A 21,951-nucleotide genomic window follows, 5' to 3' on the forward strand; every position below is an offset into this window, starting at 1 on the left:
TCCACCCTCCCGGGGACTTTCAGTCCGCGAAACCAACGCGGCCTCGGAGGGAGGAGCTCCTCTCTCCCTCCGGGCCGCCGTAGTTTAGGGGGAGGGAGGAAAAACGGTTACCCAGCAACGAGAAAAAACAACCGGAACCACCCGCACCAGCTCGGAGAGAAAGCAGAGGTGAGGCGGTTTCCCCCACTCGCTCTCCAACACAAAGACCTCGCCTTTTACCTTCGTCTCTGGTATTCTCTCAGCATCCCCTACACACACTGGGGATCCGGGAGCAGATTGGGAGCCAAGGCAGCCCATCCTTCGAGAGTCTGAAATCCCAGGTCCTCGACGGAATCACACTATCCGCCCTCCCTCCCCAGCCTGGTTCAGGGTCTCACCTGTCCTTTCACAACGTCTGGAGGAAGGTCTCATCTCCTGTTTCCTCTACAAAGGGTGGGCGCGGGGAGGACTTGGGCGTCGTTAAACCCTCTTGTCTCCCAACCTGGACCCCCTATTCAGCGCTGACTCACAAAACAGGCCAGGTCCCTGGGTATTCTTTGCATACTCAGTAGTCCAGCCCATTGCTTGGCAGCTACCTTAATCTAGCCTTGTATTCTAAGACAGAAAGAGAAGGCCTGGTCGAAACAAAACCAGACAATAAAAGAATCCCAAAACTTCGCAACCTGGGATTTCAAAACCATGACCTTCTTTTTTCCTCTCTTCAATGCCATTCAAGAGTGCAAAGGTGTTTCAAGACATATAGGTCAGGCTTCAGAAGTGGCAGCTAAGAAAAAAAAAATAAGTGTGAAATTTAATTTAACAAGTTGAAGTAATTTTTTTTTAGACCTTAAACAGTGTCTTCTCAGCGATCAATAATGAATTCAGTTAAAATACCTTTCTTAATAATCGTTCTGTCTAAATACTGTGGAATAGCAAAATTTACCCACATCTTTTAATACCGGAAGACAGAGGCAGAAAAAAGTACTTAGTGGCATAGTAAATACTGTGGGGTTTAATTTTTAAAAAATTATTTAGTCAATTGAATGAGTCTATATTTGTAATATTCTAATTCAAAATGAAGAATTTGTCCTCTTTATTCTGCCCTTATAAATCTCAGAATTTGAAATTCTCTGCAGGAGTGGAAATATATGGATTTGGGGTATCTTTAGAGAAACAAAAGTTGAAGTCCAGGAAATTTGGGTCTCAGAAACATTTTGTTGTCATAATTGTGATTATGTAATTAATAATTAACATCAGAAAAATTTAAAGATAAGTGCTCTTTAATGAATCTCTAGGTACTCTAGGCAATTCTTCCCAAGGAGATGTCGATTCCATTCTCCAACACCCATTATCGAATTCCACAAGGATTTGGGAATCTTCTTGAAGGCCTGACACGTGAGATTCTGAGGGAACAACCAGAAAACATACCAGCTTTTGCAGCAGCATATTTTGAGAACCTTCTAGAGAAAAGAGAGAGTAAGCTTTTTTTAAATAGACATTTTTAAAATAAAAGACTTAAGCATTTGGGTTATGGTAAAACTTAAGACCATCTTTATTCTACAACAAGCCTTTAAGCAGGTGACTTCACATAACAGTTCTTGCTATTGGAAACAATATATGCCTCCTTGACAGCTTCTCTTGATTCTCTTATTCAACATTACCTGTTTATTCTGCAGACTTTCTTCACTGTGTTTCTCATGGACACACGGTGTGGAAGGGGGCACCTCTAAAGATCAGACAAGTGTTCCTCTCCACTATCTAAGAGACTGCTCTTGTGCATACTCAATAGTTGACTTTCTGTTCTTCCTGAGAGGGTAATTTGCAATTTTCTTTAATTTTTGATTCTTCTCATTTGAAGGTATTATAAGTAATACAAAAATAATTCAACTTGCCTTAGATTAAATAAAACAGTCTTCACTGGGGTATGAAACCGTTCTTCAATAAAGGCACAGAAACAAACTATTTTGAAAAGTGAACTGCCAACATGGGAAGGTAATTTATATTCTTTATACTCTAAAACTCTCATCCTGCACAGACAAAGATCTAAAGGTAACTCTCTGATTGAGAACCAAAGCAAAGCTCCTTCACTACCATGAATAAAACTTCCAAATCCCCAGTCTTAAAGGTTTGTGACTATCATGACCTGACCCAGAATCAAAATTGGGAATTAGTAGTTATATGTTTATACTAAAAACCTATTCTTGACTATAAAATTCATTTTGTATAAACTGTTATTGTTACTTTCAATAATAGTATTCCAACAGAATGGTAAAGGTGACTAGAAATTGCCACAAGCAGACAGATATTCCATTGCAAATCATTTTACAGAGGGAAGAATCTTAGCCCAAGGCTCAAATTCAAACAACTCACATGCATGGCACAGCTCCACCCCTTGTACTCTTTATTCTGCCCTTATAAAGCTCAGAATCTCTGCCAATTTCCTGGCCATTGCTAGTTTTTTCCATGTCCAGTCAAGATGAATATTTGTTGCACAATCTTTTTTAATATTTTTTTTCAGTTTTCAGAGGATACAACATCTTTATTTTATGTGGTGCTGAAGATCGAACCCAGCACCTGGCGCATGCCAGCCGAGCGCGTTTTTTCGCTTGAGCCACATCCCCAGCCCTGTTGCACAATCTTATTTATACTTTTAAGTTGCACTAAAAATATCTGACAAACTATATTTAGGGAGAAAAGGTTAGTAAGAAAAATGCTTTGGGGAAAGAGGTAAATTATTATGAACACTAATTTTGTTATTATAACATTAATTTTACAAATTCATGCAGTAAAATGCCTTTAGTCATTTGTTTAATTTTAAAACTCAGAAACATAACATTACAGAAACGTTTGAGTCACCATTACCAGATCCCAGTAATAAAAGCAATTTCATTATTCAGATTAATGGCCTGGGAATACTAGCTCAGTAATAAACAACCAGTAAAACCATTTGAAAAAATTTTAAGCACCATACCCACTTCCATCCATGTTAACCAAAGGTGAATTATCCAACTGATATAAGTATCAGAATGTAGCATCTCGAAAAAGGCAAAAGAAATCATGGAATTTCTTCTCAGTATCCCATACAATGCAAGAATTCCCTTACTATCATTCATCACAGGTGATTTTGTTTTAATGTTTATTTTTGTGACAAAAAACATATCAGTATATAAGTGGTATCTCAAATCACTAGGGAAACAGTGGGCTTTTTATGAATTGATAGTGAATTAAAGAAGTTAAGAATAAAAGTAGACTGATTCAGAATAAATTCTAAATTGGTTGGAAATTTAAATATTAAAAAAAGAAACCAGGGTCTGGGTCTATGGCTCACTGGTAGAACACTCACCTCACACATTTGAGACCCTGGGTTCAATCCTCAGCACCACATAAAAATAAATAAGTGAAATAAAGGTATTAAAATATTTTTTTAAAAAAGAAACCATACAAATACTAAGAAAAAAATATGAATGAGTTTCTTAATAACAAAAAAATGCTAAGTTGCTTTAATGGCTTCAAATTCCAGATACAATTATGAACAGATTGATAAAACTGATGTCATAAAAGTAAACTTTTACATAACAAAAAGTACCAAAAAGAAAATAAAACTACAAGTGACAGGAAAAAAAAAATACTTGTAATTATTATCCCAGTGGGTTAATAAACCTAATAAGGAGCTTGTAAAAACAGTGTCTTATGACCCACTTCTAATGACAACCATATTGAAAAAAGAAACAGATATGAATAATTCAAACAAAAATAAATGCAAATGGCTCTTAACTTGAAAATCTACTCAAATGCTGCAAGTAGAGGTTGGGATTGTAGCTCAGTGGTAGAGTGCTCACCTAGCATGTGCAAAGCCCTGGGTTCAATCCTCATCACCACATGAAAATTAATTAATTAATTAATTAGTTAAATAAAGGCATTGTGTCCAACTACACCTAAAAAAATATTTTTTTAAATGCTGCAAGTAACAGAAGTCCAAAACTACACTGTTACCAACAATCACCCCTCCATCAAACTTGCAAAATGCTGTTTGCCAGTACACTCTAAGCAAGGCTAGGGGAACATGCACTCACACAGTGGAGAAGCAAAATGGTACAACACGAAGGACAGAAACTCAGTAGTACCTACCAACGTTATATATGTATTTAATCATTGGCCCAGAAGTTCTACCTCTACATTTATGGAAACAACTTAAATATCCATAGTAGAGATTTTTTTTCTTTAGGTACTGGGAATCAATCTCCAGGACCTCATGCACACTAGACAAATTTTGTACCACTGAACTGCACACTCAACCCCATAATAGTAAGAGTACTCAATGTAATAATATATAACTTAAAAAAGAATAAGGAAGATCTCTAGATATTGAATGATCTTTAGGAATCAGTGGGAAAAAAAACAAGATGAGAGAAGGTGTGCTTAGTATCCTATTATCTAACAAAAGATTGATACAAATATATAACTTTATTTTAATGTAAGAATAAATCTTTTAAAATTAACATTTTCCTCTAGCAAAAGGAAATAGGATAGAGGTAACAAGATAAAATATAGTTTGTTTGGGTTTATTAATATTTAGCATAGTAATAAGATTAAATTTAAAAATTAAGCAATTCCTAACACTTAAAAATGAAGTTAAACAAATGAACTAATAGTAAGTAGGTGACACAAACACAAGGAAGAAAATTATTTCAAGTAAGTACATCACACAGTAATTTTACTGTACAAACCTGGTAGGTATAGCCTAAAATCAAAATAAACAACAACATAAAAACCTTAAAATGTTTTCAGTAATCATTGCTAATAATATTGTAGTAGAATGTTATAATTGAATCAGAATGTCCCCCACAGGTTCATGTGTTAAAGGCTGTCCCCCAGTTTGTGGCACTGTTAAGAGGTGGTGGAACCTTTAGGAGATGGGGCTTAGAGGGGAGACTTTAGATCACTGGGAGCATGGCCTTAAAGGGAATTGTGGGCACTCTCTCTTACTTGGTCAAGAGGTAAACAAGCTTCCTCCATACTCCTGCTTTGATAATGGCCATAGGCCCAAACACTGGAGCCAATCATTCATAGACTGAAACCTCCAAAATCATGAGCCAAAATAAACCTTTTCCTCTTTTTAAGTTTATTTATCTTGGATATTTGTTACAGTAATGGAAAAGTGACTAACAGAGGGTTATTCTGAACACTATTTATTTATATAGTATAGAATAAAGCAGGTAAGCAACTATGCTAGTGCTATGAGGAATCAGTATTATTGTAGGAATACTGACCTAAAATTTTAAAAATGAAAGAAGTTTATAAAATTTTGCAGTTCTAAATTTCATTTTACTTATTTTATATATTTGTTGGTACTAGGGATTGAACCCTGGAGTGTGTTGCTACTTAGCTACATCCCCAGTCCTTTATTTTTTATTTTTTATATTGAAAAAGTTCTCACTAAGTTGCTGAGTGTCTTCCTAAGATGCTGAGGCTGACCTCAAACTTATGATCCTCCTGCCTCAGCCTCCCAAGTCACTGGGATTATAGGCATGAAGGGCCCCATATAATCCTAAATTGTAATTGAAAAATATCAATGTGATTTCATGATACATTTTCTCTTTTGAGAAATGGAAGTAGTTTTCAGCTTCATACCCCAAAAAAACCTTAGAACAATGACCAATTCAGTACCAGTGGGCACCTAGCCCCTAGATTTTCATCTCTGAATATCGTTTCCGATGACCCCCGGCTTCTTGGGAAACTAGCTAATTCTATGCACTGGTCACAAATACAGAAGATGAGGCTGACCATCTTGTCATACAAAAAAAAAAAAAAAACACTCTCAAGGATTACTAAAGTAGTTTGCAAAGGACTTAGGAGAATCTGAGCACCTGAATTAAGCTCCCTCTGGCCAAATTTTGAACAATTACAATCAGTACTGGAATTCATCCAGTTGGTTAAATATTCATGACTTCATAATTAAAACAAAACCACCATTCATTGGACATCTTGAGAGGATCTTAGGAAACCAACTGATTATTTTGAAAACTGGCAGAGGGGAAGAAAAATTTTCTTTTCTGTAAGAGCTGTATTTCAGGGTAACCAAATAGTTGAAGAGGACAACCACTTTTTTTTGTTGTTGTTGAGTTTCTTCAAAAAATAAAGAGGTAATGATCAAATTAGAGTATTACAATTTTTCAACCCCTAAAGAAATGATCTTAAGTGATTTATCAACACGGGACCCACAAATATTATAAAAAAAGAGACAAGTAGATATTATTTATCTCCTGATTACACAACTCTACTGATCAAGTATTCTTACCCCAAAAAGTCAAACCTCAATCAGATACAATCTATAGGTCTGCAGGACATTCAAAAGCAAAGGAAATTGTTAAAAGCCACCATGGAGATAGAGTCATAAATATCCAAACTGTGGAAAATTCCAGAGGAAAAATGACCCAATTCCATCAACAAATAAATTGCTGCAAGGAAAATAATGGGTGGGTGGGGTTCCATTAAAGCAATTTAAAAGATATAACAACAAAAGGCTGCACATGCACATTTTGGCGGGGAGGGGGGGTGTTAATTTGATCAAGAACAAAATATACTAGACAATGAGAGAAATTTGGATAGTTGACTGGATAGTTGATTATATTAATAAATTACTGTTCCTATTTAGGTATGATAATGTTATGGTTATATTTTAAAGATAAAGATCCTTTATCTTTTAGAGATAACACATTCAAATGTTTGTAAATAAAATAATAAGGTGCTTAGAGTTGACTTGAAAATAATAGAAGAAAAGATTATATGTTAAATAAATCATGAGTTGATAATTGTTGAATCTAGGTCATACACATATGGGACTTTGTTATATTATTCTCTCTACCTTCTAAGTTTGAAATTTTTCATAGTGAAATGTTAAAGAAAATTTCTGTTTAAATATAAATACCTCATCCCATCACATCAACTATCTCTATAACATGCCTTATATTTTAAAAAAAAAAAACCTCCCATACTTCACTTTTCCAAACTTCTTGACTACTTAGCATTTATTTTTAAATACTTTTCTGTATTTACTAATACATATTTATTTGTGCCTATATTCATATTTAAATATTGACATTTGTTCTCTCATTTTGTTATAAATTCTATGAAAGCAGAAGGAATGTTTTTTAGTGCTAATGTAAATATCCCCAAGGGCTCATCTAATGTTTAATTGATCATCTTATATTTAATGATCACTGGTTGTGTCTATAGTACTAGACCATATGAATTGTCAATAAGATTTTTGACTGTCAATAAAGAAACTGTAACTTGGAACAAGAAATTTTTGTGTGCTGCTATTCAGGATTTACTTTAATGAACTCAAAATAAGTGAAATTATTCTTTTTATTATTTAGAAACCAACTTTGATCCAGCAGAATGGGGGGCTAAGGTAGAGGACCGCTTCTATAACAACCATGCATTCAAGGTATAGTTCTATGAAACCATTGAATTTGGCTATTTCTTCTATCCAGAAAACAAATATTATTAGATTCTCCCCAGAATTGTGAGAATTAACATGAAAACTTTTTAATTACACTGTTTTTTCTAATAAAATTCTTTTCTGAAGTATTTGACTCAAGTATAGATTTTTAGGTTAAATTTAAAGATTATCAATAGACAGAAGGTGCTTGAAAGTTATAGAAAAATTATCCTGCCTGAAATTCTTCAAATTTCATTGAACATTACAATGCTTAGAAAGAGCAGATACTCAACAAATAAATGGATGACATTGTTAAATGAATGGATGACATTTCATTAAATAAAACAACATTAGTTCAAATATTTCATTGTCACTTATATGTTACAAAAGACTAATTAGAATTAAAGATGGTAATGATATAAAGTTTTCTCTATAAAGCTAATCTCTTCAGAATCTGAACCTATCTATCTCAGCAGTATTCTCAAAGATAGCTTTTCTTAACAAGGTTCCTCAAAAAACTTAGGCCCTAAATTAAAGCACCCATTACATGTCTTGCCTTTTTAGCTAATATAATTCTAGTTTTGTAGCATCCTTGGGAAAACTAAGAAAAAAACCACCACTCAAAACATTCTCTGTGTTCTGTGGTTCAGATAAGGAAGGATGGTTGAGAAAGATTATTGGGATCATCATCATTGGGATCAACTGGGAATTTAACAGAAATTTATAGTCTCAGTTTCTACCCCAGTTCTACAAATCAGAAGTTATATCTTAACGTGATCCCCAAAGTAATTTGTAGATATATTAAAATTTGAGAATACTAGCTGGGTATGGTGTTGCATGCTTATTGTCCTAGCCACTCAAGAAGTCAAAGCAGGAGGATCACGTGAATCCAGAAGTTCAGAGCCAGCCCTGGACAACATAGTGAAGACCCTGCCTCAAAATAATGGAAGGAGACCCTCATTGTTATACAAAATTACATATATGATGGTGTGAGGAAGAAGAGGAAATAAAAGAGAGAGAAATGTGTCACAGAAGATTGGGTAGAGAGAGGTGATGGGAGGGGAGGGGAGGGGAGTGGGGGATAGGAAGGGCAGCAGAATACAACAGACACTAGTATTGCTGTATGTATCAACGTGGCTGTATAACCAATGTGATCCTGCAATCTGTACATGTGGAAAAATAAGAATTCATATCCCATTTGAATCAAATGTATGATATGTCAAGATCATTGTATTGTCTTGAGCAACTAATTAAAAAAAAAAAAAGAAACAACCAAAACGTCCAACAACAGACTAGATAAATTCATGATACATTGCTCTAGTCAAAACTCCATAATCATTTAAAACACACACACATTATCATAGGATAATAAATGATGTGGAAGATTAAAATAATAATAATAATAACAACAATAACAATAATGATTTGAGAACACTACTTTGTACAACTGAGATAATACCATCTTTTGAGTAATTAGAATTAAAAGGAATTAACAAAGTTCAGGTTTTGATGATGTTCTTCAGTAGATTTGGGGAAGGTTCTGCAGCAGTAGCTGTCATTTATTCCAGTGAGTTCAAAAGTGAAGTTCCATTCATTTGTGCCTACATATATGGAGATGATCTATTTATTTCTATTTTACTAAATTCTCTTTTGTGAAATAAAAGGGATAATTTTGAAAAATATTTTTCCTTGGGTCAAACAGTAATTTCAGATTGTTTTTTTTTCTTTCCTTTTGAATTCTTAAGGCTTTATTTTATTTCCTTGTATATTCTCAATTTTCTGTTTTATGGTTAAAATGAAAGAGGCCCTTCCTACAGATGGTGAATTAGCAAAACCTATATATTTTTTTGTTTTGTTTATTTTTTTAAAACCTGTATTTTTAAAACACTTTGAGATAGTTTTAATTATTCTAGTTGGACACAATATCTTTATTTTATTTATTTATTTTTATGTGGTGCTGAAGATCAAACCCAGGGCCTCGAATGTACTAGGCAAGTGCTCTACAGATAAGCCACAACCCCAGCCCTTAAACCTATATTTTGAAGGAACACTCAATAACCATATCAAAATTGGTGGAGCTGGCTTCTCTTTTTATATTTAAATCACTCTCTACAGGGAAACATATTTCCTTGACTTGTTTTTAATCTATGAATTTAATTAAGTCAATTTGACATTACACTATGCATCACAATGGCATTTATTTTATGACTATTTTAGAAATCATTGATACCCCTTTTTTGGGCTTTCCTCAGGATTCATTACCTCACATTATTGACTTTTACTATGAGACAATGGTTTGTTTTTCATGTAAATCAGTGATGAATTCATTTCAAAAGCAGAACAGCAAGCATTTTTGCCAGATCCTTGGTCTTTGAAATGTGTGTATACATATTCCCTTGAGAGCTTTCATTTATTTCTTCTTGTTCCAACATGTTTTACTTAATAAAAGATATATATTGACCCTTTCCCTTTCCCATCTCTCTAGGAGCAAGAACAATCTGCTCAAGAAAAGTCACAGACATCTGTGAAAGGGGAAGACATAGAAGACATACCAGGCAATGCAGAAGTATGTAATTTTTCCATTTATTATCAGATTTCTACAAAGAATGATATTGCTCACTTTAAAATTATGCTCCAAATATGAATCAGTCTATTATCTATATTGTTAAAATTATAATTTTGCTTTATAGATAATTAATGTCAGTGATAAATTGGTGTATTATTTTCACCCATGCCTTTTATAAAGGAAAACTCATTCTACCTATTAAAAATATAATCTTATTTTCCAAGATTGTCAGTGACAGAAAATCTTCCCTTGGGGAAATGCTAACAGAACTTAGAGCCCCAGTCTCAATCTTTCAGATTCATCTGCCACTCTGGGAATTTTTCACTAATTGTTACTGTCACCACGTCACAATGGCAGAGGTTCAGAGATTACAAAAGGAAAAATCATAGAGAATTACATACAGGGAAATAAAATGACTTAAACACAATGTGACTGACTCATCTTCCATGCATAGACCTCTACAATAATGCCTTCCTCCTGACAGCCTACATCCAAGGTGCAGAGACAAAAGGAAGTTTGCCCTGGATACCAATCTATAACTCAGTTATATGCTAAAGCCAGCACTCAAGAGACAATTATACACATCTCTACTCAACTTCAAGTTCAGTAATATGGTTTTTTTTTTTTTTTGGTACTGGAGATTTAACCCAGAGGTACTTTACCACTCAGCTACAGCCCCAGCCCCTTTTATCAATTTTTATTTTGAGACAGGGTCTCATTAAGTTGCTTAGGGTCTTACTAAATTGCTAAGACTGGCCTCCAACTTGCAATCAATCCTCCTCTCTCAGCCTCCGGAGTTGCTGGAATTGCAGGTATGCTTCACCATGCCCAGCAATAATATCATTTTAATAGCCACTTGAGCATACTAAGGCTATGGAAAAAAATAGAAATAGAGCTTTTTTTCTTTTTTTTTTTTTGTCTGGGATCAGGGGTTGGAGTGGGGGTTGCAGGCAGTTGTTAAACATTTACCAGCATATCACTGTCTATATTGTTTATAGTTCAGAATCAGGAGGACCAAGCCTCATGAGAAAGAGCCCACTCTGTATAATGTCAAAGGCCAAATGTCCCAGTTAGTTATCCAGTAATTGACACCTAAAAATGGACGTGCCCCTTAAGAAATACCTTGTTTCTCACGCAATGAGGAGCAGATTTTCCCTATAATATTTACAAAATTATTCCAGAATTATATTAGTACAATCCAATAAGCCTAATATTGGTAGCAGTGTAGTGGGAATTCAGGGAAGAAGGAAAGGGACTATTCTTTCCTTATATCTTTCACAGATGCCCTTATAAATAGGTTTTCATGGGTTTTAAGTTAGAATTTCATTGATTTCCAACTTGAGAGTAATTTGTTTGCATATATTGGGCATCTCAGAGGATTTTATACCATTCTTTTTGCATTTAATTGCTATTTGTCTCATTGTTTGACCATGGAGGTAGTCAGGGAAGGATGAACAACCCATAGGTCCATCAATAGGAGAATGATCAGAGTTATGTAATAAATGATACCATAGAAAAGGAGAACTAAGGTACATTGTTACATGGAAAAACTAGATGCAGAATACCATGATTAGCATGATCTCATTTTTAAAATAAAAAGGTATGTATACATTTTTAAAATAAAAAGGTGTGTATACACACACACACACACACACACACACACATACACACACATCTTCATATAAACATTTTTGCAAACAGAAATTTTGGAAGGAGACACACACTTAATCCATTATAATGCTTAACCTATTAGGAAAGAGTTTGGGAAAATGGAGAAAACTTTTCACTGAAAGTGATAAGATTTTTTAAATATGCATATGTAATTTTTATGATTTAAAAATGTAGGGCTGGGACTGTAGCTTAGTGATACAGCACCCACCTCACACATGTGAGGCACTGGGTTCAATCCTCAGCACCACATAAATAATGAATAAAGATATTATGTCCAACTACAACTAAAAAAATATTTTAAAAAATAAAAGTATATTAAGGGCTGTTCAACTTACACTTAGGATCCATGCATTTTGCTGTCTGTAAATTATACCTAATTTTTTTTAATATGTCAAAGTGCAACCAACAATGATAGACCTAACATTACTGGAGTAAATTAATTTATCTTTGGTACTCCACTCTTAAGTATCTGATTTTAGCCAGGCACAGTGACACATGCATGTAATCCTAGTGGCTCAGGAGGCTGAGGCAGGAGGATCGAAAGTTCAAAGCCAACCTCAGCAACAGGTGAGGCACTAGGCAACTCAGTGAGACCCTGTCTCTAAGTAAAATATAAAAAAGGGCTGGGGACATGGCTCAGTAGTTGAGTGCCCCTGAGTTCAATCCCCAGTACCAAAAAAAAAAAAAAGTATCTGATTTTAATTATCTAATTATTTAGAAATTTTAAAGTTAACATTTTAATCATCTTATGTAATCATGATTATTTTTTAAAAGTTCTTTTACTAATCTTCTTAACAGTTTTACCATGTTTCAAGGATTCCTACTTATTTCCCACCCCCCCCCAAAAAATGTTATTGCTCAGGAAAACTGTTAAATAGGAGCTATTTTGGAAAAAAAAGAAAACGAAAAGTTGGCAATGATCTTTTATTGCAGAAGCATATTAAAGAGCGACAAAACAAAATGCCTGCTATTTTGGCATTTGCTGTTTAGTACATCTACGATGTGACAATATATAAAAATTCTCTCAGGAAGCAGCAGATCTCTGAAAGTATATTCTTAAATTGATTAAATTTATGCCCTTATTTCTATGGCATCAAAAACACATTGGATGTTTTAAAAATCTCTTTTTCTTTCCATGAAGGAGTTGGAGGAAGAAGAAAAAGAAAAAGAGGAATCTGCTGCTGTCAAAATCCAGGCAGCCTTCCGGGGACATGTAGCCAGAGAAGAGGTAAAGAAAATGAAATCAGATAAAGTTAAAGATGAGACAGAAGAGGAAAAGGAGTAAGGACACTGGTTTCCCCCCAGAACACTTGAAAAAATAATCCAAATCCATCAACCTTGTTGGGATTATCGGGGTTTTTTTCCTTTAGTAAGGGAAATTTGATGTTGTGAAATAACATTTGTTGCTGTTGTGAAAAATCTGTCATGAGCATTTGTTTAATAAACACGCCATTGAAACATACCACTTGAAGACTTCTCCAAGATCATGGGAACTGTTTATACTTGCCCTAAGTCTACACATAGACCCCTTTGGATTCAGCTATAATACTGGAATATCTGAGTTTTCAGAGATATCAGAAGTTGTGTGGTCTAACCATTACCTACTGAATAAATCATCTCTATCACATCGCTGAAAAAAAAAAAAAAGATTCTTTATCCCCTGCTTCACTTCTAGCAATGAAGAATACTACTGCCCTTCAAATCCTCTTCAGAGTGTGTGTGTGTGTGTGTGTGTGTGTGTGTGTGTGTGAGAGAGAGAGAGAGAGAGAGAGAGAGAGAGAGAGAGAGAGAGAGCGCAAATGAGAATCAAACCCAGGACCTTGATTTTGCCAGACAAGTGCTCTACTTACTATTGGGGCACATCCCAAGCCTCTAATTTTTGAATAGCTTGAATTATTAGAAAAGTTTAAAAATCTGCCTACTTGTGTTACATTGGTTTTCATTTGTCATACATGCTTTCAATCATTTATCAAAATGTATTGAGCCCTATTTATGCATTGAGACTTCACAGTGAAATGTTCTTTCCTTCATGCATCTTACAACTTATTATTGTTTGCTCTCTAAAACCAAACAGAATAAGACTAATAGTATCATATTTGAAAAGACAAAAGTTATCATTATGTCATACTCCCTTCTTTAAGTAAAACTTCCCAAGTATCTTTAATGTATAAATGATGATACTTGTTTCACAGTCTAAGAAGCCTTTTTATCTGTTATTTTTTCAGTGAACCATTCAAGTCCCAAGCACCTTATTTTTAGAAAGTTCAGTTTCTCCTTTTTGAGGGCTCCCTTTTCTTGAATATCAAAAAAACTTGGGATTCATGAATGAGATGAAAGAGTTCAGTTCCCTTCTGCCACTGGAGAACTTCGTGCGAGCTAACCTCCTAATATCCACTGTACTCTTCCTCCCATTCCTACCCCCCTCTCCTCCAGGCTTAGAGATGGGGGAAAAAAATAGTTTCAGCTATTCATTCCACTATGCACTTTTTGTTTTTGACATCAACCTGCAACACCTTTCCTTCTTGAACAAAGTCATCCTGGTCAAAGAATCATCAAGGGAACCCAGAATTAATGTAAAGACTTAGCTTCCCTGTTCTAGAGAGGAGATCAAAAGAGAAAAGATTTTCTTTAGTGAATATATAACAGGTGAGGAAAAGATACCATTTAGTTTTTTTTAATAATTCTCTGTTATATATGAAAAAATTAATACTGAGTTTTCCATCTAGTCAGTTCACACACATACACAGACGCACATTTAGTGGGAGTTATATTTATGAAGGAGGAAAAGAAAAAGAAGATGGGGAGCAATGGATGTAGTCTTAATAACAACACATATCAATAACATTTTGTTAGCACTTATCTAACTGCTGTTCCTTCTCAATCCTTTGCATAACTCTTCAGTTCCCCATCCACTAACCACTACATTTACCAGTTGATCTCATCCAATCTCATGACTTTATAAGCTATCTCCATACTCATCACTCCCAGACCTTTCTCCCTTCTCCTCCAAATTTGAATGTTCAACTGCCTACTTAAAATCCCTATTTGGATATTTATTCCCCCTTAAAAGAAAAATGTCCAAAACACCTCCTGATATTGCCTCCCAAATCCCAATTCTCTGGAGTGTTTCCCATCTCAGAAAATAGCCACTCCATTTTTCCATTGTCCAAACCAAAAACCTTGGATTCATCCTTTACTTCTCTGTTTCTCCCCAACCCACATACAATGTTAGCAAAGCCTATGGGGTCCACCTGTACATCAGAAACCAAACACCTCTCATCACTTATGTTGCTACCACCTTGGTCCTAGTTCCCATCAACTCTCTCATGAACGTTTACATTGGCCATCATTGCCACATTACTGTTGCATAATCCATCCCAAAGTTGTCTTTTCCCATGGATAATTGTGAAAGCAACAATTTAGCTGAGCTAAGCTGGATCCAAGACTTAGGTTCAGATCTGCCTCTAAACTGAGGGTTTGTGGGTTGACTAGGGGAGTTATGCTTCAGGCTATGGGCCCAAGGGTCAACTAGTAGTCAACTAATAGTGCCTGTGCTTCATGTGTCCTATTTAAAGCCCATGCTGAAGCCCAGGACAAACTCTTTTCATGGTGCTCACAGAAGTAAAAACAGGAAAACCCAACATGCAAGAATATTTAAAGCTTTTGCTCTTATCAACTCTTTCATCCCATTGACCAAAGAAAGTTGTCTGACTAAGCCCAAAGTCAAGAAGGTGAGGAAATTGACTGCTCCTCAAGCAACCATAGGAAAGACCTCTTGTATGCTTAATACTACTACAGGGTAGTAGTAAAGAATTGGGACCAATAATCTACCATATTGTGCTCTCCGGGTTACAATTATTCATATCCTTCCCACATGTAAAATATACTCATATCTCAAAACTCCTAAAAGTTGCATCAAATATTTGAAGTATATGATCTCATGATTTACCTCAAGTCCAAATATAGCTCCTATATTATAAAACCTATGAATTAAAAGAACAAATATCTTCTTCTCATATACCCAACATACAACAAATAATGGAATACAGATAATATAATCATTAAAAAGTTATCTGATTCAAAAAATAATGGAAGCAAATAGCAGTTACTGATCTGAAATAATAATGAAATCCCACCGAGTGAAGGGTGTCAGGTTCCTTTATATGCTGGGGTGAGGAATAATGTTCCATAATAAGTCCTGGGTTTGATCTTTCAGTTTCTAGCACTGAAAAAAAAAAAAAAAGAGTTTTGAGTCTATCGTCCATAAAACTTTTGGTTCTGTACTCTAGGAGATCATTATTTTTCCATCATCTTACTTAGTCCTTTGCAATGGACATTAGAGATATACCCTTTTTGGTGGATAAATGGGTTTCTCAGACTATTTCCTATCTGTGGAAAATTGAGAATCCAAGTGTCTATTTATATCTTCCACAGCCTAAGTCCCTCTTGGTTGATGGCAGTGCTTCTCCTAATAAAGTTCTTTTTAAAACTATGGATTTTCTATGTGTTTGGCTTTAGTCAACTCCATGTGACAAGAGCTGGAGCTGTACCTACAATTTCTTTCAAGATTTCTATCTACCCCCCAATTAAGAGCAGTGAAAAATTTAAATCACTATTTCAATATACTAACAGTCATAACTAGTATTCCTGCTTCTACCCTGTCTTAGTCAGGGTTCTTTAAAGGAACAAGCCAATGGGCTACAGAGATATAAAACAAGGGAATTGGCTTATGCAATTACAGGGACTGAGAAGTCCACAATATGTCATCAGTGAGTAAGAGAACCAAGAACTAGTGGCATAATTTGATTCAAGTCTGAAGGTCTAGGAATGAGGGGAGCCAAAACTATAGCTCAGGCCAAGGCTAGATGAGATTCTTTGATGTAAGTCCTAGCATCTCAGAAGTCTCTCATGTCTGAAGTCAGGAGAAGATGACTTGTCCAGGTTACAAAAGAGAGAACTCACCCTTCCTCTGCCTTTTTGTTCTATTGAGACCCTCAGTTCTGCCCACCCAGTATGATCTTTACTCAGCATACTGATTCAAATGCTAATCTCTTGGAGAAATACCCATAAATATGTTTTTGTGGCTCTCTGGGCATTCCTTAACCCAGTCAGATTATCACATAAAATTAACCAGCACATACACTTTCCCCCTTTCAATATAGCAGACAAAGGATGCCATTATAATCCTCTCTATCATCCCCCAATATCATCTCATTTCTCTAAGAGTAAGAGCTAAAGTCTTCAGAATGGTCTACACAGCTCTCTGCAGATCTTTATCCTATTATCTCTGACCTAATCTTGCTTGTTCAAGGGCTCCAAGCACACTGATCTTGAAGTTCTTCCTTATTCATTCCCACCAAGCTTTCATGTGAGATTCTGTATGTGTCATTCCCTGCGTCCCTGCCTGGAAGGGTTCTTACCAGACATTGTCTCATTCTTCTGCTCTTAACCCAAAATGAACAAATGTCAGTGAGATCTTGCCTAGGACACCCTATCTAAAACAGCACCTATGCAAAAAAAGCACTCCTCTTTCCCCTTCCCTTCTTAATTTTTCTTCTTAATTCTGAACACCATGTAACGTATCTTATTTGCTGCCTACTTCCCCTAGTAGAATTCATGCCCCATCTATAGAAGTGGGAAGAGCCAAAGTATCTCCTTTCATCTAATTGGCTTCTATTGGGTTATACATGTATCTCTGAATCAATCGCTGAGCTTCTGAGAAAGGAATATGCAAGTTGTCTTATGCCTGTCACCACCAGAACACGCCCCTGCCAATAGGAGGTCAGTTCTGCCCCCAAAACCTGGCTAAAGTGTAACAAGTTTAAAAGCTTCTAAAGAAAATAGAGTTATGTTTTTAGGAAGAAGGGATAGCAGATGCTGGACAGGCATAAAACAAACACACCCCACAGTAACCACCACATGGCTTCCTGCTATACCACATGGTTTATTAAATGGTCATTGAAACCAAAGATTAGTGACAGGAATGAAAGGAAAGGGGCTGGGATTGTGGCTCAGTGGTAGTGTACTTGTCTGGCATGTGTGAGGCACTGGGTTTGATCCTCAACACCACGTAAAAATAAATAAATAACATAAAGGTATTGTGTCCATCTACAATTATAAAATATTTTTTAAGAAAGAATGAAAGGAAAAATGTAAAATATTATATGAGGGGTTAAAAAGCCATGGCAATATGAAAATTTGGGTAGCCTTTCATATAAATTGCATTGCTAAAGGGTGTTTTTTGGAGTTGGGCAATGCAAACGAGAAAATCCCAAAAGAAGAGCTTTGCCAATTAGGAGAAAATGAAAAATCATATGATTTAAACTGTTTTAGAAATACATGCAAAATTTGTTCTGTGGGAAGCTAAGTGTGAGAGTTTGTAAACATGAATTTTTTTGTAAAACATTATGAACACTGTACCTTTAAAAATGGAGTCTTCTGTCATGATTATAATCAGTCCATTTTAATACAGAATAACCTGAAAGGACCTGCTTTATTGCTCTGTGATATAGAACTTAATCAGTGTCTGTGATTCAGGAGTGAACCCAGGTTAAGGACCTAAATTTTCACTGTCATTCTGCCTCTTAAACATGTGATATCATGCACTATTGTTCTAAAGCAAACTAAACAGTGATTTGTCTAGTGTCTCAAAATTAACCCAGCAGTTTCTCTTTATACTTTAAAATAACTTGAGCTTCTTAACATCTGGAAACATTTTAGCAGATTCCATATTTCATGTAAATTTTGTTTTTTCTCCCATGAAATTTTCCCATGTCCTTGTCTTTTGTTTTTTGTTTTGTGAGTTCAAGAATGTATAGAAACCAGGTACTAATTGCCTATATACCCTTCTTTTGGCTTGAGACTATTTCTATAGAGTAGATTATAAATATAGACTGATTTTTATCATTTCATTTTTATTCCTAATTTTTCCCTCCTATATATTTGTGATGAACATATAATGGTTACCCATTTTGTGTCGTTTCATGATGTTGATAAACTCATTTCCAAGTGCTGAAGTGCTTTGTACTATAGCTGCTGGGATTGGCAATTACTGATGTCTGTGAGGCTCTTAGAAGAAGACTGTACATTCAGAATACAATATTTCAGAATGTGAATTTGTGTTTGTTAATGAAATATGCTTGGAAGCAAACAGCCTCTGTTATGTAGAGCCAAAAAATTAAAGACTGCTGGGCAATAACGTTATTCTAACTAAAATCTCCAGAGCCACCACTCATTACCATACACCTTAAGAAAGATTATCAATACTCCAAGAACAGCACATCACCTCAGGAAGGGCACAAATACACTATCCCAAGGGAGTCAAGATGTAATGGTGAAGTATGATAATCTGTCATCATTCTCCCCCTAAAGACATACTCCTGTCTCAGAAGCCTTCCAACCAAGAACTAAAGCATCTTGTTATGTTGAAATTAGATTACTAAGAAGTAGAGCCTTGTTTGATAAATCAGACATTAAACCTAGTTTTGGAAACTATCTGAAAAGCTTGTTTTTGAACTGTTTGAGACAATAGAAAATATGCTTGCCTAAAGACTAACAAACCACTGGTAGAAAAGCAAGGTCACTGTGGTGACTCCCAGGTAATGAGTTTAGAATCACTGACTTCCAGATTGTTTGTGCAATATAGAGAATGCTATGTTGTGTTACCCAGCTCTGCCTTCGTCACTCTCCTCTTTTGAGCCTGAAGATGGCTTCCTTTCTAGAAACTGCTCTCAACGGTAGGGGCTCCTGTACCTTAAGTTGCACCTTTCTTTTGGGTAGCCTCATCTACTCAGTGCTACTTACAAGGGCTTGATTTGCCTCAGATTGAAACAACGGGCAGACTCATGCCAGCTCCCAGCTTGAGAATGTTAAGAGCTTATAGTTAAGGCTTACAGTTGATTATTGGGTATTAATATGAGAGAAGGGTGACAATGTTCCATTAGCTGCCACTTTGAGCCTCAGATTAGACTTCTCCAGGGTGACCAAGCGATCCAGCATAAATTCTACCATCCTCCTTTCTACAGTACCTAGCTTTTCTCTTTCGTTTTTACCCTTCAGGGACATAGAACAAAAGTTAGACAAATCTGGACATCAATCCAGATTGGTTTAAGCCAATCAGCACTTTCCATCCTGCAGCAGGCTCTCGTGATTTCAGAACTAGATGTGTAATTTAGGTCCATCTAATTAGGATAATAACGGCTATAGTTTGAATATCATTTGTCCCCACCAAAGCTCAAGTTGAAGCTTAATTCCTCAGTGTGGCAGTATTGAGAGGTGGGGCCCAGTGGGAGGTTCTTGGGTCATGCAATGGAGCCCTCATGAACAGATTGATGTTGCAGCTCTGGATTAGTTACCTCAAAAGAGGGTTGTTATAAAGCAAGCTTACCCTTGTATTTTGTCTCTTCCACACATGTTGCCCATTTGCTTCTCTGCTTTTCTGTCATGCATGACAGAAAGCCCTTACTAGAAGTTAAGAAGATGTCCAAAACTAAATAAACCTCTTTTCTTTGAAAATTACCTAGTCTCGTGTATTCTGTTATAGCAACAGAAAATGAACTAAGATAGAAACTCCAGGGGAGTTTCACACCTCAGGAGACATTTGGCAATTTCTGGGGATATTTTGGTTGTCGCAGCTCAGGGTGGGGAGGGGTAGTTCTGTATCTACTACGGATAGACTCAGAATGCTACTTAACATCCTACAGTGCTCAGGACATACCACTACCACCACCACAAGGAACTACCCATCCCAAATGCCTCTAGTACCAAGATTAAAAAATCTGAATTAGCGATAAAATTTTTATTTATCTCCAAGGGACAGCCCTGGAGAGGGCTGACTTAGCCAGAAGTAGGGCAAAAAGAAATACACCGCATCTGTTTCTGTAGTGATTACATTAGTGATCCACTGAATCAAAGCTGATGTCCTTGGACTTTCACTTGTATGAGCCAATTAATCCTTTTTATTTTTAATAGTTTAACCTGAAGGAAAATGTGATAATTCATTTTCTTCTAAATCTGCAAATCCTGAGCAAAAGAATAAAAAGGGAAATCAGATATGAAGAAAAAGGAAAAGGAAGAAAAGATACAAGACATCAGCTAGAAGGAGCAGCATATAGAATGGATATGCAGAGAATCACAGCAAATACTGCCCGAATGTGGGCCTGCTGGAAGACCTCAGACTTTCCCTAGGAGAGAAGACACACGTTCAAAAAAGGTACACAGAAAAGATAGAAAAGAGGGTTTCTAAAATACACCACAAAAAGTACAAACCACAAAAGAAACATCTGATTACATTAAAATTTAAAATTTTTCATATATTAAAAACACCAGAAGCAAAGTAAAAAACACAGCACAGTATCAGAGGAGATATTGTGATTCAAAATGCATAAAATTAACAAACGATTAATATCCAGAATATAAACTCCCACTCAGTATAAAAACTTTTTTAAAAATATTTTTCTTTTTAGGTGGATACAACATCTTTATTTTACATTTATGTGGTGCTGAGGATCAAACCCAATGTCTTGTGCATGCTAGGCAAGCACTCTACCACTGAGCCACAACCCCAGGCCCCTCAGTATAAAAACTTTTCATAGAAATGGTAAATACTAAATTCACAATAGTGATTATTATGGAACACTAGAGAAGACTAAAATGTTGGAAGAAGGAAAAAAATGTGTGTGTTGTGTATATAAATACATATATATGTATATATGTATATGTTTTGTTTCTTTAAAAAAGATGTAGTTAAGTTTTGGTCAATTGCCTAGCATGATACAGCCCTGGGTTGATGTCCAGTACTACAAAAAAAAAAAAAAAAAAAGAATGAGGCAAATAAAACAATGTTGGGATTTAAGGAAATCAGGTAATGGGAACATGACATTTTTCATATTATTTTCTATTCTTATTTGTATGTTTCAGAAAAAAATAAGAATTCTTGAAGATCAATAAGAAAAAATGGAAAATTGGACAAAAACACGAGCAGAAGAGAAAACCTGAGACCAATAAACATATGGAAAAATGATGTTCAGTCTCATTGATAAAGAAAAGATAAATTCACAACAGTGAGATATGATTTCTCATTCATATACTGGCAAAATTAAAAAGTCTGCCAATAACTAAGTAGATGATGTGAAACAAGTGGAACCTATTCATATTCCTCTTAGGAATATAAATGGGCACAATAGTTAATAAATCTAACCATAAGCATATTTGGGGGGCACAGGAGAGTTGATATATAACACCCTTTTCCATCCAACCCAAATTCTGAACCAGATGAGGAAAACTAAGATGG

At 35.5% G+C, this 21,951-nt stretch overlaps 1 protein-coding gene across 3 annotated transcripts; it reads left to right on the forward strand.

Moving 5' to 3' along the window:
* The first annotated feature begins 13 nt into the window (after positions 1-13).
* On the forward strand, positions 14-21,681 carry Spa17 (sperm autoantigenic protein 17). 3 transcript variants are annotated; one of them, XM_040285445.2, is made up of 7 exons: positions 14-168; positions 1,275-1,455; positions 7,359-7,429; positions 9,909-9,989; positions 12,802-12,888; positions 20,631-20,871; positions 21,579-21,681. In XM_040285445.2, the coding sequence occupies exons 2-6, from the start codon at positions 1,302-1,304 to the stop codon at positions 20,844-20,846; spliced, it is 609 nt and encodes a 202-aa protein (XP_040141379.1). In that variant the 5' UTR covers positions 14-168; positions 1,275-1,301; the 3' UTR covers positions 20,847-20,871; positions 21,579-21,681. The 3 variants fall into 3 exon arrangements, with proteins under 3 accessions (XP_040141379.1, XP_040141382.1, XP_040141380.1); XM_040285446.2 differs by lacking the exon at positions 14-168 and adding an exon at positions 214-404; XM_040285448.1 differs by lacking the exons at positions 20,631-20,871; positions 21,579-21,681 and having other exon boundaries at positions 12,802-13,122.
* Positions 21,682-21,951: the final 270 nt, after the last annotated feature.

Source organism: Ictidomys tridecemlineatus, chromosome 4, assembly GCF_052094955.1.
Source record: "Ictidomys tridecemlineatus isolate mIctTri1 chromosome 4, mIctTri1.hap1, whole genome shotgun sequence".
In the NCBI taxonomy this organism is placed as follows: Eukaryota; Metazoa; Chordata; class Mammalia; order Rodentia; family Sciuridae; genus Ictidomys; species Ictidomys tridecemlineatus.

What these genes read in the sequence shown, in the direction of transcription:
- Spa17 (XM_040285445.2), top strand. Translation starts at nt 1,302, where the DNA reads ATGTCGATTCCATTCTCCAACACCCATTATCGAATTCCACAAGGATTT. An exon ending in CCTTCTAGAGAAAAGAGAGA is followed by an intron (nt 1,456 to 7,358) that starts GTAAGCTTTTTT and finishes TTTATTATTTAG; the next exon opens with AAACCAACTTTGATCCAGCA. An exon ending in GACATGTAGCCAGAGAAGAG is followed by an intron (nt 12,889 to 20,630) that starts GTAAAGAAAATG and finishes TATTTTTAATAG; the next exon opens with TTTAACCTGAAGGAAAATGT.